Source organism: Schistocerca americana, chromosome X, assembly GCF_021461395.2.
Source record: "Schistocerca americana isolate TAMUIC-IGC-003095 chromosome X, iqSchAmer2.1, whole genome shotgun sequence".
NCBI classification, from domain to species: domain Eukaryota; kingdom Metazoa; phylum Arthropoda; class Insecta; order Orthoptera; family Acrididae; genus Schistocerca; species Schistocerca americana.
In genome coordinates this window covers 148,067,793-148,094,643 of record NC_060130.1, presented here as the reverse complement: position 1 = coordinate 148,094,643, position 26,851 = coordinate 148,067,793, and the positions used below count along the sequence as shown (strand labels likewise).

Below are 26,851 nucleotides of genomic sequence, written 5' to 3'. Positions count from 1 at the left end.
TACCTGTTTATTTGGATCTTCAGTGTACTTTGGTAGCTGACGGAGGCTGCAGACATACAGTAATAAGCCAGCACGTAGCATTTCGTGTCCGGATTATGGACAGTCAAGATGATGATAAAAGTTTGACTGCTGCCTGATTACCATGTCAAAATAACACAATGGTCGCCACCATAACATATTCATCTGATGTAACAAACTGAACTATGTTGTTAAACCATGATGCGAATTCCTTTTGTATTCTGCCTGTATTTTTGATTTCAACAGACCATCGTCCCATGTCTGTTCATAACGTTGGTTAAAGTGTTAAGAATTTAAGATTGAAGCTAGCCGGAAGTAGTAAAAATTATTAAGGTAACAGATTTTGGCAGTATAACAAGTCTTTCCTGTAATATTTAAGAGCCATGGAGAAAGTATGTGGTAACCTACTTTCCTCAAAGGACAATGATTGCTGATTGCCAAGTTGATGAAATTAAACCAACAACAAGCAGATTTATAGACCGGGGACAAAATTAATGAAACATGGGTGGTTGGGAACTATATAAATTAAAAATTACCAATTACTACCTTACATTTTCAATTAATCAAGGCAAGAACACAGCTGTCAATTCCGTATCAGAGTCGTTTGCTGGGGTGGAAATGTACTACATATTAAATGTTTCAAGTAGAGCAATGGCAACGATAAACAAAGCAAACTTTACAATATACCTAAAGCAGCAATTGCCAAAGTTGACATTTCATCTACATCTACATGGATACTCTGTTCAAAAATATTCAAATGTTTGTGAATTATTAAGCGACCAAACTGCTGAGGTCATCTGTCCCTAGTCTTACAAACTACTTAAACTAACTTATACTAAGAACAATACACACAACCATGCCCGAGGAAGGACTCGACCCTCCGGCGGGAAGGGCCGCATGGTTCGTGACAGGACGCCTCAAAGCGCGCGGCCACTCCACACCGCTAGCTACTCTGTAAATCACATTGAAGTACCTGTCAGAAGCTTCACCGAATCACCTTCACAATAATTCTCTGTTATTCCAATCTCGAACAGCGCGCGTTAAAAACCAACACGTACATCTTTCCGTGCGAGCTCTGATTTCCCTTATTTTATTACGATGGTCGTTTCTCCCTATGTAGGTCGGCGCCATTAAAATATTTTCGCACTCAAAGTAGAAAGTTGGTGATTGAAATCTCGTGAGAAGATTCCATCGCAACGAAGAAGTCTTTGTTTTAATGATGTCCACGTCAAATCCTGTGCCATGTCAGTGACGCTCTCTCCCCTATCTCTCGATAATACAAAATGTGCTGCTCTTCTTTGATCTGCCTCAATGTACTCCGTTTATCCTATATAGTAAGGACACAACCCGAGCAGCAATATTCCTAAAGAGGAAGGACAAGTGTAGTGTAGGCAGTGTCTTTAGTGGATTTCTTACATTTTCTAAGTGTTCTGTCAATAAAACGTAGTCTTTGGTTTGCCTTCCCCACACTGTTTTCTGTGTGTTCGTAATTTTAATTCCTTGGTATTTAATTGAATTTACTGCCTTTAGATTTGACTGATTTATCGTGTAATCGAAGTTTAACGGATTTCTCCTAGAAGTCATGTGCTAATTTTTGCATCATACAGATATGTTTTCTAAATCGTTTTGCAGTTTGTTTTGATGTGTGTGTGTGAATTCCTAAGGGACAAAACTGCTAAGGTCATCGGTCCCTAGACTGACACACTACTTAAACTAACTTACGCTAAGAACGACACACACACCCATGCCCGAGGGAGGACTCGAACCTCCGGCGGGAGGGGTTGCTTTGATCTTCTGATGACTTTACCAGTCGATAAACGACAGCATCACCTGCAAAAAATCTAAGACGGCTGCTCAGACCGTCTTCTAAATCGTTTATATAGATAAGGAACAGCATAGGGTCTGTAACACTACGTTGGGGAATGTCAGAAATCACTTCTGTTTTACTCGATGAGTTTCTATCAATTACCTGATAGAAAATCACGTATCCTTTTGGATAACTGAGACGTTATTTCATAAGCACGTAATTTTACTACAAGTGGCTTATGTGGTACAGTGTCAAGAGCCTTGTATAAATTTAGAAATACAGAAACGATTTGAAATCCCTTGTTAAAATAACCCATGGAATTTCGCAGGGTGAGAAAGGTGCGGCAGATAAAATGTTAGTGTTTTTGCAAGGTAAGTTAGTGGAATGTGTGGTGTCGTATAGGCTCGACTGTGCAGACAACGTATACGAGGAATATAATTACCATGATACGTACTTAACAAGCGAAAGTAATGTTGAAACAGGTGTCGATGCATATAGTTCATCATTCTTGTCGAACAGGGGGCCATAAATCCCGTCACCACCGAAACGTTGTGAGACAACCGTTGTCGAAGGAAGGGCTACTAAACGTAATTACGTGCATGGAAGATCATCCGCAGCATAGCAAAAAGCAGTTATGAACAGTTTTAGAATAAACCCGCGCCAATATGAACCAGTAGTGCATAAGAGAAACTACGGATATTCAAGGGAGGACAAGGCACACTTGTTACAAAAACTGGTGTTTGCGCGTTTCATGGATGCTCTATACAGTTCACAGGATGCGTAACTTCAAACAGTAATATGGAACTGGAAGGCGTAAGACAACTAAATTTCAAATAAAACTCCAATTTGACGATGCAAAACAAACTGCGGAATCAGCTCGAAAAGTTGTAGATGAGGTAGACAAACTTATCCCAACGTTCCGTACGGAATTTGTTTCCAACTCCGACCAATTTGGATTTGAAGAGGAAATGCTTATGAAAGCAATCCTGAAAGTTACAGGTATCAAGAGAATTGTATCAAGATTAACTAGCATAAATGCCTTGGTGCATCCGTGTACAATTACACCGACTGTTAGTTTGGCTGGTAGATTGGCTGGAAAGTTATTTAATGCTCTGCGAGAAGTTGGAAATGCTCTGCCTCCTACGATTAGTTCTCGTCTGCGTGATCTAGTATGGGCAGTAGGGAATATGTACGTCACAGCAAGCCGGAGTGGGGAAATGGGAGTCAGAGAACAACAACTATGGTACGAGCACTGCTTCTGGCCAGCAGCTGATCAATATAACTTGGATTTTGCTTGATTGTTGGTCTGCGTAAAAAAATCGCACTCCCTTAGAGCAAACTATGCCTCCTGAAAAGTGTGTGACATTGCAGTTGATACCACTTGAAACAACCGGACAAATTCAGGCTCTGGCTGCTTGTCTTTTCCGTGTTTGCAAAACATATTATCGCACTATCACCAGCTACGCCGTAAAGGATAGCCAGTTTCACGACAAGCCCCACGACAGACTATTTCGCATTCGGTTGCACGCCATCACGTTCCATCAGTTCTCATCACCCCGTTGCACCAGTACCATTGTATATGCATTCTTTAGAAGTGGATACCTTGCTGAACGTCCTGCACGGTTTTTAACTCCAAGGACTTCGTCTTCGATTTTGATGGTGCGAATCTATGTGATCATTTGGTGTTCAAGATGTTCGTTTTGAACATTTCTCGAATGTCGACGATGTCCACTTTGTGACTTGTAATACACAGATACACAGAAGGTTCATCTCTGCACCTCCAGGACACTCATTTTCTGTCACTCACTTGATGCATATGGTGAGTCTTTAGCAGCTAATATTTTTCTTGTCATAATTGTTAACGCAACACTTTCAAATTAACCTTAGTAAAGATTGAATTTGCTAGCTCACACTCAAGAGGTTGTTTGTCAGATAACTGCCCAGGTTAGTTGTCAGCGACATCCCTTCAGCTTAGTTCGTGCATATGAACAGCGTTTTAGGAATTAACGTCTTTTAGGGCATTTTAGTGTAGACGAATTCTAATGAAACGTTTCGTGCAACAGGTACCGAGCGTTCATTGCTTGCGAAGATACAGCTGGTTAGTGATATAAGTTTTCATTTTGGGTGTTGGTACTCCAGTTGCTATGGCTTTCTTTGTCGACTGTCATTTTTGTTTTGAAATTCAAACTGTGAAGCTGTGTTTCAGTCCACATCACTGAATGTTTCAACTGTGTCTACCACTGTGATTTCTTGGCTAATTCTGCTGTAACGTTGAAGGATAACGCACTTACTTAGAATCGTTGGGTATCCCTGTAGAGTATCTTGTACAAGTTTTGCAGCGGAAAAGCTACAGCTGTTAGCAGAGGATATGATGCAGTTTGTGATTAACACATTCCGTGGGTACTTTTTTGGGTTCTGTTCTAACGCAATATATTTGTGAATAATAGAAAGTGTACACATCTTACATGGAATATTTTATTCAAGTTAGTCTATGCTGTCATGTCAACCTCGACATCCCCAAACGCATGAGAATTAATCGAGGAGAATAGGTTCAACTCGCAGCCCGATTACAGGAACATCTATCTTGGCTCAATCATCTGTGACACGCAAGCTGCGAACATGAGGTAGGAAGACAGATGACGCTAGCGCGAGCCCCCAAAAGCAGCTCACCGAGATCTGACAGAACAGAGCCATAACGGACAGCACCAAGGTTCGGCTTGTTCAAACACTCGTCTTTTCACTCTTCTTTTATGATTGCGAAACGTGGATCCTAAAGGCCAGGGAGAAGCAGTGTTTGCTTTAGCATGTGAGCTTTAGCGATGGCGCACGATGCTACACTTAAAACGTACCGAAAGAGGAACAAATGTGTCCGTAATTGAGCAAATCGTTATCTCCAGGCGCCTTTCTTGAATCAGAAATTCTCCGGTTCTTTGGCCATATGGTGAGAAGAGGTGGAGGAAATCTAGAAGAAATTAATCACGGGAGGGAAGATCGAAGGAAAGGGACCGAAAGGAAGAGCAGCGAGCAAGTGGATGAGTGGATGAATGAAATCGATAACATCTACATTCTACCTATTCATCAGGCTCTAAGAGACGCTGGTAATCTCCCAGTATGGAGACAGTCGGTTGGTGGGATCACGACACTCAGCAATGAGCACAACGACTTGTGATGATGTGACTACCTCCAAAACATTTACTTTTCGTCCTGAAACATCCTATATTCAGATGCTTTTAATTGTTAGATCTCACCCCTTCCGTACCTTCTAGGGCACCCAATTACTGCGAAAGAATGTCTCGATTCGCCCCCGATGAAGCTGTTGCTCGTGCTTACCAGACTTGTTACTTTTTCTCAGTGTATTAGCGATTATTTACAGCTCTCGGAGATCATTAGATTATACCAGAGTGTTTAAAAAAGCATCCTACGTTCCTGTCATTTCCATAGAGTAATCCGACTTCACATACGGTGAACGTGATCTGCAACAAGTTTACCCTGCAGTTCAGTTTTCATTGTGCAGCGCAGCGTCTGGTGTCCAGATGTATACTCACCCTAAAAGAAATAGTGAGGGTCTGCGAGATGAAACAAATGCTTTCGACATTCTTCTGCTCTAGCTAGAAATTTAAGGGGTTGGGCAGGCATTTAGAAAGGAAAGTCAGTGGACGGTTATTTTACAGGTACCTCGCTGAAGTACTGAGCACTATTTTCGCACGAGGCTAGGAGTGGGGGTACGAGGGCACTCTGGACTCACCGGCCCTGACGTGCACTCGCCGGCTGACGATGGTGCCCACCGAGTTGGTGGCGGCGCAGCGGTAGGCGGCGCTGTGCACCTCCGGGCGGTACTGGTCGGCCGAGAAGGGCGCCAGCAGCAGCGTGCCGTTGTCCAGCAGCTGCCGCAGCCCGGGCACCGCGGACGCCTCGCTGCCGTCCGACGCCAGCCACGAGATCCTCTGCAAAGCACCAGGCGGGGTGGTTAGCAGCGACACGCCCTGCGCAATACTTTTCTGGACAGGAGGACACTGGCAGCATCGTGCCACTCTCCACCAGCTAAGGTACAGTTTAAGAGGAAATGTGGAAAATACACTATGTGAGCAAAAGTATTGGGACACCTGGCTGAAAATGACTTACAAGTTCGTGGCGCCCTCCATCGGTAAAGCTGGAATTCAATATGCTGTTGGCCCACCCTTAGTCTTGATGACAGCATTCACTCTCGCATACATACGTTCAGTCATGTGCTGGTAGGTTTCTTGGGGAATGGCTGCCCTTTCTTCACGGAGTGCTGCACTGAGGAGAGGTATCGATGTCGGTCGGTGAGGCCTGGCACGAAGTCGACGTTCCAAAACATCCCAAAGGTGTTCTATGGGATTCAGGTCAGGAGTCCGTGCAGGCCAGTCCATTACAGAGATGTTATTGTCGTGTAACCACTCCGCCACAGGCCGTGCATTATGAACAGATGCTCGATCGTGTTGAAAGATGCAATAGCCAACCACGAATTGCACTTCAACAGTGGGAAGCAAAAAGGTGCTTAAAACATCAAAGTAGGCCTGTGCTGTGATAGTGTACCGTGTTTCGTCACCTCACACAACGTTTTTCGACTGTTCAATCGTCCTACGTTTACGCTCCTTTCACCTAGCGAGGCGTCGTTATGCATTTACCGGCGTGATGTGTGGCTTAGGCGGACGTTCGGCCATGAAATCTAAGTTTTCTTACCTCTCGTCTGACTGTCATAGCACTTGCAGTGGATCCGGATACAGTTCGGAATTCGTGTGTGATGCTCTGGATAGACGTCTTCCTATTACACATAACGATCTTCTTCACCTGTTGGCGGTCTCTGTCAGTAAACAGGCGAGGTAGGCCTGTGCGCGTTTGTGCTGTAAGTGGCCCTTCACGTTTCCATTTCACTATCACATCGAAAATAGTGTACCTAGGTGTGTTTATGAGTGTGGAAATTTCGCTTACAGACGTATGCCACAAGTGACATCCAATCAAATGGTTCAAATGGCTCTGAGCACTATGGGACTTAACTTCTGAGGTCATCAGTCTCCTAGAACTTAGAACTACTTAAACCTAACTAACCTAAGGACATCAAACACATCCATGCCCGAGGCAGGATTCGAACCTGCGACCGTAGCGCCGCGCGGGACACCCAATCACCAGACCACGTTCGAAGTCCGTGAGTTCCGCGGACCGCCCCATTCTGCTCTGTGTCTAATGACTACTGAGGTTGCTGGTATGGAGTACCTGGCAGTAGCTGGCAGCACAATGCACCTGATATGAAAAACGTATGTCTGGATACTTTTGATCACATAGTGTATATGCTGAGTCAGTCCTTGCGACAATCATTTTTTTCTATCGATTTCTTCACATTTCTTTCGTGCAGCCATTTCACCTTAGCTTCCCTACACTTCCTATTTCCTTCATTCCTCAGCGACTTCTATTTCCGTATTCCGGAATTTCCCTAAACACTTTTGTATTTCCTTCTTTCATCAATCAACTGAAGTATTTCTTTCGTTATCCACGGTTTCTTCGCAGTTATCGTCTTTGTACCTATGTTTTTCTTTCTCACTTTTGTGATTTCCCTTTTTAGAGATGTCTATTCTTCTTCAACTGTACTGCCTACTGAACTACACAATATAGACTCGGAAATTCACAGTTAGCACCCTATCAGTGCTGTAAATTTCAAATCTGCATATGAGCACATCATCAAGCTTCATAAGCAACCCTCGAAACCAACGAGCAGGTGGTAGTCATGAACAGCAGCGGAGAGAGACAGAGTCCTTAGCAAGGACTCATGAGCTCGTCCGGGGACACTCGCGGAGCGCCTCGCGATGCTTCTGGCTCCTTCGCCCTCCTTCCACACATATAACCGAACGAGATGGCTCAGTGGTTGCTACATGGAGGCTACGACGTCCCTTTACCCCTCCAACAACCAACGGAAAGCGCTAAATTTAAATATATAACAAGAACAACACTTTTCTTGTGACGTAAACTATTACTTACCCACACACACCCCTCCCCCACTTCACCACTGCTGTGTGCTGCGCGACGTCTTTCGGAGCACTGCTTGTGTCACTCGAGTAGAAGCTTATCTCACAACATCTTTCAACTCGTCAGTTGAACCGTAACAGCTTCGTGTAACCAAAACGTTTATGAACTACCATAGCGAATATCGTATGTGATGCGGTCCAGGCTTCAAGGTGATCGAGCAACTGGGATGATAAACGGTATCGTTTCACGAAACTGAGGATTGAGAGACAATATTTCACTCGCTTTATACCAGCAATGCTCCAAAAAATGTCACACAGTACCTGGAGGAGTAGTATTCTTTGGTAGAAGAATTACTGTGAGCAGACTGATCTTTCGAATAAGTAATGGTTCATATACCAAGAAAACGTCTCTTAAGAACTGTTCTTGATGTTATCTATTTAAGTTTAGAGGTTCATGTTGGTTATTATGGGTTGACGGGTCTTGGTGGCCACCCTGAAAGCTGGAATTATTTCCTGGGGGACGGCTGTCGAAATTCCCGTCCGACCAATCATATTTGCCTTTCCGTGGTTGCCGCTAACCGCTCTAGGCGAGTTTCCGGGATGGGTTGTCTGCTAGGACACGACCGATTTCCTTTCCTGTCTTTCTGCCCGCCCGGGTTTGTCTTCCGCCCGCAATGATACTGTAAGCCACGAAGTCTATGTAAGAGTCTGAGACCGTGATGCATTTACAGTTATTACTTCAAGTAGTAAATGCTTGTCATATGCTGTACGACGTGTTGATTTCTTAAGCACTTGATCTAGTGATGTCCGTCTGCTGGAACGCGTCATAAGAAGAAGTGAACTGCGATCTACATAGAGGAAAGCTTCCATCTGTGATGACCTGTTTGTCGACTGCACGCCGAGCCTTAGTCTTTCTTCCGTCCTTCCGCAGAGCTCACATACACGAAAAAAAGCATTGGTCTGTCGCGAAGAAAACTCCTTGCAGCCAGTGTCAACGATGCAGATGTGCGCAAGTCTCCTGCCCCTTCTCCTCCTTTCACTCCACAACCCCTCCCCCCTCCCCCTTTTATTGTCTGGAAGAGATCCTAATGGCTCGCACTTGGCAGCTGTAATGGCCTCCGTGGCGTTTGCCTCCTAGTTTTCAGCACTTTAAGACAGACTACTGTCTAATGGCTCCAAGTGCTTCCAGGACTGTCGGAATGTTGGTCGCGGTTACGGAAAAGTTGGAAAATTATTTTCAAAACACCAGAGCTCGAATGAGAGAGAAAATCTGGAACAGAAAGCTACCGAAAGACAGAAGCAACAATTCTGAGCTAAGACAATACTCATCTGGTGATCACGGCTCTTGCACTATTCATTTGACTTTTTACTACCCATTCACTTATGAAGCTTACAGTGAGATTTAATGCGGGTGTTTCTCGTGCACTTAAGAGTTCGAGACGGAAACTAGTGAACACCCCGTGTACTTGTATAAATTGTTCACAGTCGTGGCATTTTCCAACAGTGGAGTAATGGCAACGCTTTTCTGAATTAACGTTTTCTCGTGCTTGGATTAAGGGCACCGTGGCGGACATTTTTCATTTTCAGTAGGTTGTCACTAAAAAATCACAGCGGCAATATTGTCTTTATCAACGAAACTGCTGACAGAATGTGTTATACCGTTGTTATGGCCGGCCGAAGTGGCCGTGCGGTTAAAGGCGCTGCAGTCTGGAACCGCGAGACCGCTACGGTCGCAGGTTCGCATCCTGCCTCGGGCATGAATATTTGTGATGTCCTTAGGTTGGTTCGGTTTAACTAGTTCTAAGTTCTAGGGGACTAATGACGTCAGCAGTTGAGTCCCATAGTGCTCAGAGCCATTTGAACCATTTTTGAATCTTTGTTATGACGCACAAAGAGTATTGTTTGTACATTGTGTTTATTTCATACAACGTTGTAAATTAAGCAAGTAGAAAAGCCTCTTCATAAGCGTCTTGCTTTTTATATGCAATGTGCAAAATACCTAGGAACACAAAATTTTAGATTCTTTAGAGGCAATAAAAATGAACTCTTTTATTAGGTGACAAAAATATCACAGCTGCATCGTTTCCTCGCCATGGATTCATGAAGGTTTTGACATTAGGCTGTTCAGAGACGGTGTTCAAACTGCTGTGAGATGAACATTACTTTAAAGTTTTTGCTGGAAACGTCATCCGTTGAGATTAATGCATCTGTCTCCTAATGAGCGTCTAACACGCTGAAACTGCCAGCTGCTTCCCGAATAATGGCGGCAGCTTCAACCAAATGGCCAGCGAGACATTCTCCAACATTTCCTGTAGCACTTCATGGAGAAAGCTATGGTAATTCCCTTATTCGAGTGCAGGAGGTACGGCCGAATCAGATGGTCGTGATGAAAACCGACACACAAATCAGTTGCCGCATGCATGAAAGATCGTCCTCTGAGAAGGGGTTGAGTGAATTGGTTAATTTTTTGTTTCTGTGTTTGATAACGTCAGAAAAAGGTTTGTATGAAATAAAATTTCTGGAAAATCCACCGGAGAAGTCGGAAATTAAAATTAGTTGTGGAAGACCATCGCTTGAGGACGGCTCGATCGGTCTGGTTGTTCCTTCTTTTTTTGTGTTCGTAACTGTGGACGGTAATGGTATTTTTGGTATGAAAAAGAAAATTAACAAAAATTTTGCGTTCAGTTAGAAAATACTTGTGTCGCTTCTGTTCATAAAAAACAATTTTTACTGTTATATAAATCACGTACACGTATGTAATATACACTCCTGGAAATTGAAATAAGAACACCGTGAATTCATTGTCCCAGGAAGGGGAAACTTTATTGACACATTCCTGGGGTCAGATACACCACATGATCACACTGACAGAACCACAGGCACATAGACACAGGCAACAGAGCATGCACAATGTCGGCACTAGTACAGTGTATATCCACCTTTCGCAGCAATGCAGGCTGCTATTCTCCCATGGAGACGATCGTAGAGATGCTGGATGTAGTCCTGTGGAACGGCTTGCCATGCCATTTCCACCTGGCGCCTCAGTTGGACCAGCGTTCGTGCTGGACGTGCAGACCGCGTGAGACGACGCTTCATCCAGTCCCAAACATGCTCAATGGGGGACAGATCCGGAGATCTTGCTGGCCAGGGTAGTTGACTTACACCTTCTAGAGCACGTTGGGTGGCACGGGATACATGCGGACGTGCATTGTCCTGTTGGAACAGCAAGTTTCCTTGCCGGTCTAGGAATGGTAGAACGATGGGTTCGATGACGGTTTGAATGTACCGTGCACTATTCAGTGTCCCCTCGACGATCACCAGTGGTGTACGGCCAGTGTAGGAGATCGCTCCCCACACCATGATGCCGGGTGTTGGCCCTGTGTGCCTCGGTCGTATGCAGTCCTGATTGTGGCGCTCACCTGCACGGCGCCGAACACGCATACGACCATCATTGGCACCAAGGCAGAAGCGACTCTCATCGCTGAAGACGACACGTCTCCATTCGTCCCTCCATTCACGCCTGTCGCGACACCACTGGAGGCGGGCTGCACGATGTTGGGGCGTGAGCGGAAGACGGCCTAACGGTGTGCGGGACCGTAGCCCAGCTTCATGGAGACGGTTGCGAATGGTCCTCGCCGATACCCCAGGAGCAACAGTGTCCCTAATTTGCTGGGAAGTGGCGGTGCGCTCCCCTAAGGCACTGCGTAGGATCCTACGATCTTGGCGTGCATCCGTGCGTCGCTGCGGTCCGGTCCCAGGTCGACGGGCACGTGCACCTTCCGCCGACCACTGGCGACAACATCGATGTACTGTGGAGACCTCACGCCCCACGTGTTGAGCAATTCGGCGGTACGTCCACCCGGCCTCCCGCATGCCCACTATACGCCCTCGCTCAAAGTCCGTCAACTGCACATACGGTTCACGTGCACGCTGTCGCGGCATGCTACCAGTGTTAAAGACTGCGATGGAGCTCCGTATGCCACGGCAAACTGGCTGACACTGACGGCGGCGGTGCACAAATGCTGCGCAGCTAGCGCCATTCGACGGCCAACACCGCGGTTCCTGGTGTGTCCGCTGTGCCGTGCGTGTGATCATTGCTTGTACAGCCCTCTCGCAGTGTCCGGAGCAAGTATGGTGGGTCTGACACACCGGTGTCAATGTGTTCTTTTTTCCATTTCCAGGAGTGTATAAAGGAGAAACGTTGTTCCTGAAAATCAGAAAACGCTCTTCTCCGCTTTACTACAAATTTTTACCCGACACTTTAATGAACATTAGGAGGGAAATAAGCTACATACAGGGTGTTACAAAAAGGTACGGCCAAACTTTCAGGAAACATTCCTCACACACAAATAAAGAAAACATGTTATGTGGACGCTTAATTTCCATGTTAGAGCTCATTTTAGTTTCGTCAGTATGTACTGTACTTCATCGATTCACCGCCAGTTGTCCCAATTGAAGGAAGGTAATGTTGACTTCGGTGCTTGTGTTGACATGCGACTCATTGCTCTACAGTACTAGCATCAAGTACATCAGTACGTAGCATCAAAGGTTACTGTTCATCACGAACGTGGTTTTGCAGTCAGTGCAATGTTTACAAATGCACTGGCAGATGCCCATTTGATGTATGGATTAGCACGAGGCAATAGCCGTGGCGCGGTACGTTTGCATCGAGACAGACTTCCAGAACGAAGGTGTCCCGACAGGAAGACGTTCGAAGCAATTGATCGGCGTCTTAGGGAGCACAGAACATTCCAGCCTATGACTCGCGAATTGGGAAGTCCTAGAACGACGAGGACACCTGCAATGGACGAGGCAATTCTTCGTGCAGTTGACGATAACCCTAATGTCAGCGTCAGAGAAGTTGCTGCTGTACTAGGTAACATTGACCACGCCAGTGTATGGAGAGTGCTACGGGAGAACCAGTTGTTTCCGTACCATGTACATCGTGTGCAGGCACTATCAGCAACTGATTGGCCTCCAGGGTACACTTCTGCGAATGGTTCATCCAACAATGTGTCAATCCTCATTGTAGTGCAAATGTTCTCTTTACGGATGAGGCTTCATTCCAACGTGATCAAATTGTAAATTTTCATAATCAACATGTGTGGGCTGACGAGAATACGCACGCAATTGTGCAATCACGTCATCAACACAGATTTTCTGTGAACGTTTGGGCAGGCATTGTTGGTGATGTCTTGATTGTGCCCCGTGTTCTTCTACCTACGCTCAATGGAGCACGTTATCATGATTTCATACGGGATACTCTACCTGTGCTGCCAGAACATGTGCCTTTACAAGTACGACACAAAATGTGGTTCATGCAGATGGAGCTCCTTCTCAACAACAGATTCGGTGGCCGATGGATTGGTAGAGGCGGACCAATTCCATTGCCTCCACGCTCTCCTGACCCCAATCCTCTTGACTTTCATTTATGGGGGCATTTGAAAGCTCTTGTCTACGCAACCCCGGTGCCAAATGTAGAGACTCTTCGTGCTCGTATTGTGGACGGCTGTGATACAATACGCCATTCTCCAGGGCTGCATCAGCGCATCAAGGATTCCAGGCGACAGAGGGTGGATGCATGTATCCTCGCTAACGGAGGACATTTTGAACATTTCCTGTAACAAAGTGTTTGAAGTCACGCTGGTACGTTCTGTTGCTGTGTGTTACCATTCCATGATTAATGTGATTTCAAGAGCAGTAATAAAATGAGCTCTAACATGGAAAGTAAGCGTTTCCGGACACATGTCCCCATAAGATATTTCCTTTCTTTGTGTGTGAGGAATTTTTCCTGAAAGTTTGGCCGTACCTTTTTGTAACACCCTGTATATTTTGTAAAACACACACACACACACACACACACACACACACACACACACACACACGCACGCATGGAAGGGTGGTCCATCGATAGTGACCGGGATAAATATCTCACGAAATTAGCATCAAACAAAAAAATAAGAACAAAAAATCTGTTCGAGCGTGAAGGGGGAAAACAGATGGCGCTATGGATGGCCCACTAACTGGGGCTGCCATAGGTCAAATTGATAGAAACTGCATTATTTTAAACAGGTACCCCAATTTTTATTACATATTCGTATAGTACGTAAATAAATAGGAGTGTTTGATTTGGATCATTTGTTTCGGTTTGTGATGGGTAGCGCTGTAGTATTCTCAAAAATGTACCAACGCCCCCAATAACACTGTGTGAGGTTTATTACTTAAATTAGGTATGATAATAGGCTCGTCCAGTCATACTAATTCCGCGGAAGACATAATTTTGTTAAAATGGAGCGATTAACAGTCGCAGAAAAGGTAGATATGGTGTTTATTTATGGTTATTGTGATCAAAATGCTCAATAAGCTTGTGCTATGTATGTTGATCGTTATCCTGACAGACAGCATCCAGTGTCCGAACCTTTCGCCGGATACTTAACGTATTTAAAGAAACCAGAAGCGTTCAGCCAAAGAAGAAGACGCAACCAAGAACTGCAAAAAAAAATTTAGGTGCCCATATAAATTCTAAACTCAGATTGGAATGTATACCGCAGAGACAGGCTGGACAGTAAAGGGGGAGGCGTGTTTATAGCGATAAGAAGTGCAATAGTATCGAAGGAAATTGACGGAGACCCGAAATGTGAAAAAAATTTGGGTGAAGGTCACGGTTAAAGCAGGCTGAGACATGGTAATTGGATGTCTCTATAGGCCCCCTGGCTCAGCAGCTGTTGTGGCTGAGCACCTGAAGGATAATTTGGAAAATATTTCGAGTAGATTTCCCCACCATGTTATAGTTCTGGGTGGAGATTTTAATTTGCCGGATATAGACTGGGAGACTCAAACGTTCATAACGGGTGGCAGGGACAAAGAATCCAGTGAAATTTTTTTAAGTGCTTTATCTGAAAACTACCTTGAGCAGTTAAACAGAGAACCGACTCGTGGCGATAACATATTAGACCTTCTGGTGACAAACAGACCCGAACTATTTAAAACAGTTAACGCAGAACAGGGAATCAGCCATCATAAAGCGGTTACTGCATCGATGATTTCAGCCGTAAATAGAAATATTAAAAAAGGTTGGAAGATTTTTCTGTTTAGCAAAAGTGACCAAAAGCAGATTTCAGAGTACCTGATGGCTCAACACAAAAGTTTTGTCTCAAGTACAGATGTGTTGAGGATCAGTGGACACAGTTCAAAACCATCGTACAAAATGCATTAGATGAGTATGTGCCAAGCAAGATGGTAAGAGATGGAAAAGAGCCACCATGGTACAACAACCGAGTTAGAAAACTGCTATGGAAGCAAAGGGAACTTCACAGCAAACATAAACATAGCCAAAGCTTTGCAGACAAACAACAATTACGCGAAGCGAAATGCAGTGTGAGGAGGGCTATGCGAGAGGCGTTCAATGAATTTGAAAGTAACGTTCTGTGTACTGACTTCGCAGAAAATCCTAAGAAATTTTGATCAGATGTCAAAGCGGTAGGTGGATCAAAACAAAATGTCCAGACACTCTGTGACCAAAATGGTACTGAAACAGAGGAAGACAGACTAAAGGCTGAAATACTAAATGTCTTTTTGCAAAGCTGTTTCAAAGAGGAAGACTGCACTGTAGTGCCTTCTCTAGAGTGTCGCACAGATGACAAAATGGTAGTTATCGTAATAGACGACAGAGGGATAGAGAAACAATTAAAATCGCTCATAAGAGGTAAGGCCGCTGGACCTGATGGGATACCAGTTCGTTTCTACGCAGAGTACGCAAAGGAAAATGCCCCCCTTCTTGCAGCGGTTTACCGTAGGTCTCTAGAAGAGCGTAGCGTTCCAAAGGATTGGAAAAGGGCACAGGTCATCCCAATTTTCAAGAAGGGAAGTCGAACAGATGTGCAGAACTATAGACCTATATCTCTAACGTCTATCAGTTGTAGAATTTTGGAACACGTATTATGTTCGAGTATAATGACTTTTCTGGTGACTAGAAATCTACTCTGTAGGAATCAGGATGGGTTTCGAAAAAGACGATCGTGTGAAACCCAGCTCACGCTATTCGTCCACGAGGCTCAGAGGGCCATAGACACGGGTTCCCAGGTAGACGCCGTGTTTCTTGACTTCTGCAAGGCGTTCGATACAGTTCCCCACAGTCGTTTAATCAACAAAGTGAGAGCATGTGGTCTATTAGACCAATTGTGTGATTGGATTGAAGAGTTCCTAGATAACAGAACGCAGCATGTCATTTGATTTCAGGTGTTTAAATTAGATTAGATTAGATTTACTTTCATTCCAATTGATCCGTAGTGAGGAGGTCTTCCAGGATATGGAACATGTCAGAAAAACAACAATACATGACAAATATTTACAACTAAAACAAATAAGCTAATGTACCATTCCACAGGTCCCAAGTGGAATGATCGTCATTTTTTAATGAACACTATATCAAAGTCATTTTACAAATACTAATACACTGAATTTAAAATAAAAAAAGCTTTTTCATTTATTTATGAGGTAATAAACATGTAATACAACTACTATAATACTTATTTACAATGAACACATTACTGCACTGAAATGGTGCAGAAGTTAGATTTTGCTCACACACACACACACACACACACACATTTACAATGAACACATTACTGCACTGAAATTGCGCAGAAGTTATATATATATATATATATATATATAGAAATCAGTTGGTTTTATTGAGAAATTCATCAATGGAGTAGAAGGAGTTGGCCACCAATAAATCGTTTAGGCTTCTCTTAAACTGAATTTCATTGGTTGTTAAGCTTTTTATGGCTGCTGGCAAGTTATTGAAACTGTGTTTTCCTGAATAATGCACTCTCTTTTGTACAAGACTAAGTGACTTTAAATCCTTGTGAAGATTATTCTTATTTCTAGTACTGATTCCATGAATTGAGCTATTGGTTTGAAAAAGTGATATATTTTTAATCACAAATTTCATTAAGGAATAAATATATTGGGAAGCAGTAGTTAGTATCCCTAGTTCCCTAAACAGGCTTCTGCAGGATGTTCTTGAGTTCACACCACATATAACTCTTACTGCACGTTTTTGTGCCCGGAAAACTTTAGCTTGGCTTGATGAATTACCACAAAAAATAATCCCATGTGGCATTATGGAATGAAAGTAAGCATAGTATGCCAGCTTTTTCATTTTTATATCCCCTATGTCTGACAAAATTCGCATTGCAAACAGAGATTTGTTAAGACGCTTCAGCAGTTCTGTGGTGTGCTCCTCCCAGTTGAATTTATTATCAAGCTGTAATCCCAAGAATTTAACACTGTCCACTTCTTCTATCTTATTGTCATCGTATGTCAGACATATACTCGTGGGACACCCCTTACAAGTTCTGAACTGCATGTAGTGTGTTTTTTCAAAGTTTAGTGACAAAGAATTGGCTAGGAACCAGTGATTAATGTCCACAAATATTTTATTAGCTGATATTTCTAAGACTACACTTGATTTGCTATTTATTGCAATGTTTGTATCATCGGCAAACAAAACGAACTTGGCATCTGGTAATGTTACTGATGAAAGGCCATTGATATGCACAAGAAAAAGTAAGGGCCCCAAAATGGAAACTTGTGGGACCCCACATGTAATTAGTTCCCAGTTGGATGATGCCTGATAGCTTGATACATGTCTCTTTCCTGCCAGAGATATAAGATTTGAACCATTTTGCAGCATATTCTGTTACACTATAATACTCTAATTTACTTAAAAGGATATTGTGATTTACACAGTCAAATGCCTTTGACAGATAACAAAATATACCATTTGCCTGCAATTTTTTGTCTAATGAATTAAGCACATTTTCACTGTAAGTGTAGATAGCCTTCTCAATATCAGAATCTTTTAGAAATGCAAGCTGTGACTTTGACAGTATGTTATTTGAGATAAGATGGTTATAAAGCCGACTGTACATTACTTTTTCGAAAATTTTTGAGAATGCTGGCAACAGTGAAATTGGACGGAAATTTGATGCTATTTCTTTATCTCCCTTCTTAAACAGTGGCTTAACTTCAGCATATTTCAGCCATTCAGGAAATATTCCACTGATAAATGACTGGTTACACAGATAGCTTAATATGTTACTTAGGTCAGAATCACATTCTTTAATTAACTTTGTTGATATTTCCTAATACCCACTAGATGTTTTTGATTTTAAAGATTTTATGATGGACATTATTTCTGCTGGGGTAGTGAGGGTCAAATTCATATTATGGAAGTTACTTGAAATTTCTGGTCTGAGGTATTCCATAGCAGCATCTACCGAATCTGACAACCCCATCTTTTCGGTTGTTGTTGTTGTGATCTTCAGTCCTAATACTGGTTTGATCCAGCTCTCCAATCTTTTCGGTAACAGTTATAAAATGTTTGTTAAAAAGTTCTGCAACACTATACACACCTGTCACCAATTTATCATTTACTCTTAATGCTATTTATTCCTCTTCATGTCTGGTTCTACCGGTCTCCTCCTTCACTATATCCCATATTGTCTTTATTTTGTTATCTGATGTGACTATCTTTTCCTTGTAATATATTTGCTTTGACATCCGTATTACAGTCTTTAATATTTTGCAGTATTTCTTGTAATGTGCTATAGCATCAACATCGAACTGTTTCGGATTGACAGATACAGTTTTCTTTTTGTTTTACAAGATACCCCTATTCCTCGAGTAATCCATGGCTTTTTTGTAGACTTTGCTCTAACCTTGGTAAGTTTTGGAGGAAAACAGTGTTCGAAAAAGGTAAGCACTTTATTAGCACTTTATTAGGTATGCCGCAGGGGAGTGTCGTAGCACCGTTGCTATTCACAATATGCATAATTGACCTTGTGGATGACATCGGAAGTTCACTGAGGCTTTTTGCGGATGATGCTGTGGTATATCGAGAGATTGTAACAATGGAAAATTGTACTGAAATGCAGGAGGATCTGCAGGAATGATCATATAAAGTTGATCGTCGGTAAAGCAGATGCCAGACTGAGATTCATTGGAAGAATCCTAAGCAAATGTAATCCGAAAACAAAGGAATTAGGTTACAGTACGCTTGTTCGCCAACTGCTTGAATACTGCTCAGCAGTGTGGGATCCGTACCAGATAGGGTTGATAGAAGAGATAGAGAAGATCCAACGGAGAGCAGCGCGCTTCGTTACGGGATCATTTAGTAATCGCGAAAGCGTTACGGAGATGATAGATAAACTCCAGTGGAAGACTCTGCAGGAGAGACTGTCAGTAGCTCGGTACGGGCTTTTGTTGAAGTTTCGATAACATACCTTCACCGAGGAGTCAAGCAGTATATTGCTCCCTCCTACGTATATCTCGCGAAGAGACCATGAGGATAAAATGAGAGAGATTAGAGCCCACATAGAGGCGTACCGACAATCCTTCTTTCCACGAACAATACGAGACTGGAATAGAAAGGAGAACCGATAGAGGTACTCAAGGTACCCTGCGCCACACACCATCAGGTGGCTTGCGGAGTATGGATGTAGATGTAGATGTAGATAAGTGTTTTAGCTGCAGCTGAAGCTAATCCGCACATCAGTAACAGCCAAACTGAGCGGGAATCGGGAATTTCAAAAACGTCGGTATTGAGAATTCTACATCATCATACCTTTCACCCTTACCATCTTTCCATGCACCAGGAATTGTATGGCGATGATTCTGAACGTCGTGTAAATTTTTTCCACTGGGCACAAAAATTACAAGACGATAATAGGTTTTTTTTTTCGTCAATTCTATTTAGTGACGAAGCGTGATTCACAAATAGTGGTAACGTAAACCGGCATAATACGCAACGGAAAAATCCATGATGGCTGCGAAAAGTAGAACATCAGCGACCCTTGTGGATTAATGTATGGTGTGAAATTATGGGAGGAAGTCTATTTGGCGCTTAGTTTATGGATGACAATATAAATGGTGCAATGTATGCCTATTCCTTTATTAATGTTTTACCGATTCTAACAAATATGTTTCACTCCATGAGTTTCACTCCATGAATGGTGATGTACTTTCACCATGACGGATGTCCGGCACATAGCACGCGTGCAGTTGAAGCGGTATTAAATAGAATAATTAGTGACAGGTGGATTGGTCGTAGAAGCACCATACCATGGCCTGCACGTTCACCGGACCTTACATCTCCGGCCTTCTTTCTTTGGGGAAAATTGAAAGATATTTGCTATCGTGATGCACCGACAAGGCCTGAACACATGCGTCAGCGCATTGTCAATGCATGTGCGACAATTACTGAAGACCACCTACTCGCTTTTGAGAGGAATTTCGTTACGTGTATTGCCAAATGCAATGAAGTTGAAACACATCATTTTGAGCATTTATTACATTGATGAGGTTATTACGGTTGTTCACCAAGTTCAAATGGTTCAAATGGCTCTGAGCACTATGGGACTTAACATCTGAGGTCATCAGTCCCCTAGAACTTAGAACTACTTAAACCTAACTAACCTAAGGACATCACACACATCCATGCCCGAGGCAGGATTCGAACCTGCGACCGTAGCAGTCCCGCGGTTCCGGACTGATGCGCCTAGAACCGCACGGCCACCGCGGCCGGCTGTTCACCAAGTAACAGCATGCTTTCCTGTAATTTATGATAAGGTCACAAAAGTAAATGTATCACACGGGAACAACAGAAATAAAGTCCAAACGTGACTATTTTTTGCGTTTTAATTTAAAAAACCACATTGTTGCCAACTGTTCATCTAAATGGGTGAGACGTATAGTAAGTGTTGGAATATTACAGCGCCGGCTTGGTGACCGAGCGGTTCTAGGCGCTACAGTGTGGAACCGCGCGACCGCTACGGTCGCCGATTCGAATTCTCCCTCGGGCATTGATGTGTGTGATGTCCTTAGGTTAGTTAGGTTTAAGTAGTTGTAAGTTCTAGGGGTCTAATGACCTAAGAAGTTAAGTCCCATAGTGCTCAGAGCCATTTGAACCATTTGAATATTACAGCGCCATCCATCACAAAGCGAAACAAATGTTCCAAATCAAACATTCCTGTTTATTTACGTACTACACGAATATGTAATAAAATGGGGACACCTATTTTTAAAAAAAATGCAGTTTCTATCAATTTGACCTATAGCACCGCCATCTAGTGAGCCATCCATAGCGCCGTCTGTTTTCCCCGGTCACGCTCGAACAAATTTGTATTCTTACTTTTTTCGTTTGATGTTAATTTCGTGAGATATTTGGCCCGGTCACTATCAATGAACAACCCTGTATATATATATATATCTCGAAAATTTCTTTCTTTAGTTACTTCCAGATATACACATTACAGGTTCGAATCCTGCCTCGGGGATGGTTGCGTATGATGTCCTTAGGTTAGTTAGGTTTAAGTAGTTATAAGTTCTAGGGGATTGATGACCTCAGATGTTAAGTCCCATATATATATATATATATATATATATATATATATATATATATATATATATGTGTGTGTGTGTGTGTGTGTGGGTGGGTGGGTGGGTGTATGTGTGTGTGTGTGTGCGTAATATATAATGGCAAACGTTGCTACCAAAAATCTCGAAATGACGTTGACGGATTAACTTCAAGTTTTTACACGGTGCTCTTCTAAACACCAAGACGGAGATGGATACAGAGGAGGGGGAGGATGTAATGCACAGAGATATGGGGCAAAGTGGAGATGTATGGAAAGAGAGGGAGGATGACAATATTGGCAGAGAGAGAGAGGGGAGGGGGGGGGGCGAGGAATTTAGGATGTATATGCAATTTACATACATATTCAGCTACAGCGCAATATTGCTGGGTTCGCTAGTTTATCAGAAATCTTTGTTCATTGCGTCACACACCAGCTACCTTGTGGTTTTACACCTCCCAGAGATGTGTATTGTGTCTATCGAATATTCTGTCCCTTGCGAAGACGGCCCTGTCAATTAAGAAAACAAACGTCTGGAAGTGGGGAAATTTTTGCATTTTCATATATATACCAGAAGCAGAATGCGAAGCTCACCGGCTGATAGTTCTGGTACGTTCTGGTACTTCGAAAGACGTATGCGCGTCTTATGCAAGACGCCAGATTCATTGGTGCTGGAGGTACTTAGTGGTGACCTTCACCTCAGTTCGCTGTAACGCGGCTTCCTCAAACCGAACGGTTAGCACACTGCGGTGGTCTAAGCGATCCCATTTGACGAAGACTGCCGTCGAGTCTATGAAATGTGACATCGTTTGGTAACCTCCTCCCTGGAAGTAGTTCCCTCTACAGGCGACTTGCAGCGCGAATAAGCCATTCCTGCCTCTGCGTAAAGAGATGCATGTCTGCTGACTCAGACAGTAATCAACAGGGCTCGCATTTCAAGGATCCAACCTTACACAACCTAAAAAGGGTTCAATCGCGCCTTAAGACTTAAAAATGCGGCCGGCCGGTGTGGCCGAGCGGTTCTAGGCGCTTCAGTCTGGAACCGCTCGACCGCTACGGTCGCAGGTTCGAATCCTGCCTCGGGGATGGTTGCGTATGATGTCCTTAGGTTAGTTAGGTTTAAGTAGTTATAAGTTCTAGGGGATTGATGACCTCAGATGTTAAGTCCCATAGTACTCAGGGCCATTTGAACCATTTTAAAAATGCGCTAAATGGTACTTTCAAAGGAAAGATAGAGGCTAAGAGGACTTTTGCTGAAAAACGCGATTTTAAAATACATTATCTGAATCAATGCTGAGCTATATCAATAACGTGAATTTGCCCATTTTAAGGAAAGAGGTAATAAATGAAGTTTAACACAGCTCTGAAATCAGGAATGCGTATGGCGTAATGTCGCTTGTGTTTGTAACTCGGTAATGTTTCAGGGCGCTGTTTCATCTTCGACGCTTGGCGCCTTGTAGTTCGGCAGGTATGAGAACCGTCGTCCGTACTCAAACAAACACCATGTGCGCCGCGCTGCCGCCGTCGCTCTGACGATCCAGTGTGTCCACACGCCGCTGCGTCGGGACAAACCCAGCCAGCCTTTACTTAAATGTCGTCCGACAAGACAGCGGCATATTAGAGGAGCAAACAGCTGACACTTGACTTTACCACAAAAATAGCTAAAGTTGCGCGGTGTGTTGATTCAAACTGAGTAGAGCGCTTTAAGTGTAATTTTGTCATACCTAAACAGAAATCGTCGAAAGCTGACCTTTTCCGGCAGTTGATCGGGAATGGCTTCAGTTTCGCAACTGACAGCCGAGTAATTTTTTGGCAGGCCTGTCAAAAAAAGTAAGTACACATATGCTACTTTCATCATTCATTCTATTTACCAGTGTTCTTTGTATTATTCTTGCCTCGGCTTTTCAAATTTAAATTTAAAATTAGTTTACTGACATGCGTATGCTGCTCAATTGAAGTTGACATTAAAACACGATCATGTCCATTTTTTTAGTCACTCCCTACTTCTTAGAGTTCGTCTGCTTTAATTTTAGATGAACCAAGATAAAAAGCCACATTTCCTTCGACAAAAACATTCCGCGTGTCACGTTACGTGCTTCACTAGGAAGAAAACAAACAACAGATTCTATCATTAATTTCGTCTATAGGAAGCAGTGGAGTGGACAGCTTTGATGTAGACATGAGTGACGCTTTAATGACAGCTAATGGGCAGTGGACCTGCTAAAGGAGCCTACTTTTAAGGACTTACTGCACAGTATCAGCGGCCGCAGTTTACGAAACGAGTTGACATTGCGCAAAAAATTATTTAAAACAGGTGTATGACATTCAATCAAACAGGAGGGCAACCGCATCTGATGTAATTCATGTTTCAGAAAAGAATCGCTTTTAGCTGTATATCAACTTCTCTTTTTGTTTACAGGAGCGCCATCAGTTTCGTGATGTTAAAACAGATCTTCATGTGTATATCTGCAAGATGTAAAATAAACAGTCTACATTATAATACAAAACAGGATACCTGTTATAACAATCTATGGTCTGTGATAACCATTATGAAGTACTGACACGTCAGTAAAACATTAAGCCTCTGATATGGGAAGCAACCTTCTCAAAATAAAATACTTTTACCCACATCAAGTAGGGCGTCATAGATCAAACTGACCAGTTGAGAAACCGAGCGAGGTGGCGTAGTGGCTAGCACACTGGACTCGCATTCTGGAGGACGACGGTTCAGTCCTGCGTCCGGCCGTCCTGATTTAGGTTTTCGGTGATTTCCCTAAATCGCTCCAAGGAAATGCCGGGATGATTCCTTTGAAAGGGCACGGCCGACTTCCTTCCTCGTCCTTCCCTAATCCAATGAGACCGATGACCTCGCTGTCTGGTCTCCTCCTCCTCCTCCTCCTCCTCCTCCTCCTCCCCCCCTCCCACACCCCCACCCCCCGCTGTTGCCGAGCGGTTCTAGGTGTATCAGTCCGAACTGCGCTGCTGCTACGGTCGCAGGTTCCAATCCTGCCTCGGGCATGGATGTGTGTGCTGTCCTTAGGTTAATTAGGTTTAAGTAGTTCTAAGTTCTAGGGGACTGATGACCTCAGATGTTAAGTCCCATAGTGCTTAGAGCCATTTGAACCATCTCCTCCCCCAAATGGTCCTGAGCACTATGGGACTTAACATCTGAGGTCATCAGTCCCCTAGAACGTAGAACTACTTAAACCTAACTAACCTAAGGACATCACACACATCCATGCCCGAGGCAGGATTCGAACCTGCGACCATAGCGGTCGCGAGGTTCCAGACTAAAGCGTCTAGAACCGCTCGGCCACACCGGCCGGCCTCCTCCCCCAAAAACAACCCAACAATCAGTTGAGAAACTGGCATATTAAAGGTGCGGTTACATGCAATGATAAGGGCAAAATAATAATAAAATAAGGTAAAATGTCCCAGCTAGCAAAGCTGAGAGCTCCTTCCGGTATCACGGGCGTAATATTTTTACTGACGTGCGAGTAATTCGTATTGGTTATCACAGAGCATAGATTGATGGGATGTGTACCCGATTTTTATCATAATGTCCTATCTTGTAGATGTACACCCGAAGATGTGATTATTTTGATATCACAAAACTGGTTGTGCTCCTATAAACGAAAAGAAAAGTTCATACACTGCTGATAGCGGTTCATTTCTGAAACACGGATATTAAATCAGACTTTGGTGACCACTGTATTTGGCGTTCAGTCGACGAGACCACTGACAGTTGTGGCAGATTTATACGGTGTCTAATGTCGTAGAGGGGAAATTAGATTCTACGGCACCAGCAAATCTCCACCTATTCCTGTGTAAAATTTGGAGAAGACGAATCACAATACTGCAGTCTACACTGTCAGGTATTGGCTACGCGTCCAGCGGGCAGGGGACGATAGGTATGAGAAATTTCTGCTGATGGTGAGCATTGGCTGCTCGTAACTAAAATTAGCGGGAATGTTGTTCCAGAAAATTTTCTGCCTTTGTTTTAAAATTGTGTAACAGGAAACAAACACGCACAAAAAGAAATTTATTCACAAACTCGATAAAATGCTAAAGGAACAAAGCGCTCTGATTTTCTTGATTACAAACTAGCAGTTTCGAACACTGTTACACATTCATCTACTTCAAAGACACTGATTTATCGAGACTGCATTCGGTTGTAAGCTATTTCAAAATGCAATCAAGTATCTTATGCTGGATGGTCTGGGAAACACCTTTCAAGAGAGCTGATTTATAAGGCATTCATCAAATTAGATAGAAAAATTACTAAATATCCCCGGACTTCCCGAATCATCTCTGTCGTTATGTCCATCTGAGGTAGGTTCAAAGTTTCCACAAGAGAAAAAGCAGTCTATTAATTTGGACAAAATATCACTGGTCTTCTTAATCTTTGCATTATGCTCATTGATTGCCTGTCTGTACGCGTCAATACGTTTCTCCCTAATACAAATTGTTCCTAAATGTGACAGTGAAACAATATTATGCAAGCGCTTGTTTGACCCCTCATGGTCTTAAGTTTTTTGATGTATTTTGTCTATATTTCTAAAATCATCCCATCTGTGCACTACATCATCTTGAAACAGCGAACAAGGTAAGCAAAATTTTTGTACACTTTCATATTGGCTGTATATTTAAAAAAGGTATGTCGACAAATGGACAATGTGCAATGCATAATCAGAACTCCACCAGCGACTGACGGGGCACCCTGGCCCTCAGGGACTGCTACAACCATACGGCAATGCTGCTCAAACACTGCTAGAGTATTTGTTATTCTTCAAGTTTTACTGTCCCTGTTCACACTTATCGACAAAACGAATAGAGTGACGTGGACCAATCTATCAAAAGCGGATATAAAATTCTGCTTTAAAATCATATTATTTGTTCATTTGTTTATTAATGTAACCTGTTCTGATTAGTAACATCAGGCCATCTCTTATATCGGTCCAGGTTTTCACATGTAGTATACATTTTTACATCATAGTTACCTAAGAAATAACAATTTTAATATGACAAATAGCATTACAGTGATTTAAGTGTCTATAGTGACAATGGGAGTCACTAATACTGACTATGAACTAACAATTAATATTTGCAGCACTTGTGCTACTGCTGATGTTGACGCTAATGGTGATAACAGTAATAATGAATAGTAATAGTAATAATAATAATGACAATAATAATAATAATAATGATTCAAATCCAAATAGAGGTGTTTTGCTGGATATGCTTCCTGCAACCACCCTAGCAGGAATACAAAGACAGAGGATGAGATGGTCAGATGAAGTTAATCGACACCTCATGTTCTGTTATTACCAAGCGAAAAACCTAGGAACTGGATACAGATCACAAGTATACACAACATTTATTACCAGATACCCAGAATTAAAATTTTTAACAGAACAACGACTAGCTGATCAGATCCATGTAATAATAAAAAATAACAGGATACCCCAGTCAGAATTAGAAAACATTAAACAACAAGTACAACAAATACTGGAACAAAATAATGTGCGATCAGAAGAAGAAGGAAATACAGTAATGGACTCAAACATCCCAGAGCAAACAAACAAAGAACAACATGCATCAATTAAACAGTCAGAGGAAAACGA

The 26,851-nt window shown here is 43.0% G+C and overlaps 1 protein-coding gene across 1 annotated transcript in view; it reads right to left on the bottom strand.

The window, feature by feature from the left end:
• LOC124555871 (Down syndrome cell adhesion molecule-like protein Dscam2) overlaps nucleotides 1-26,851 on the bottom strand; it is a 606,714-nt gene that overhangs the window by 147,739 nt on the left and 432,124 nt on the right. The window contains exon 4 of the mRNA XM_047129934.1: nucleotides 5,571-5,769. Within this exon, the coding sequence (XP_046985890.1) occupies nucleotides 5,571-5,769 (199 nt within the window). The remainder of the gene's footprint in view (nucleotides 1-5,570; nucleotides 5,770-26,851) is intronic.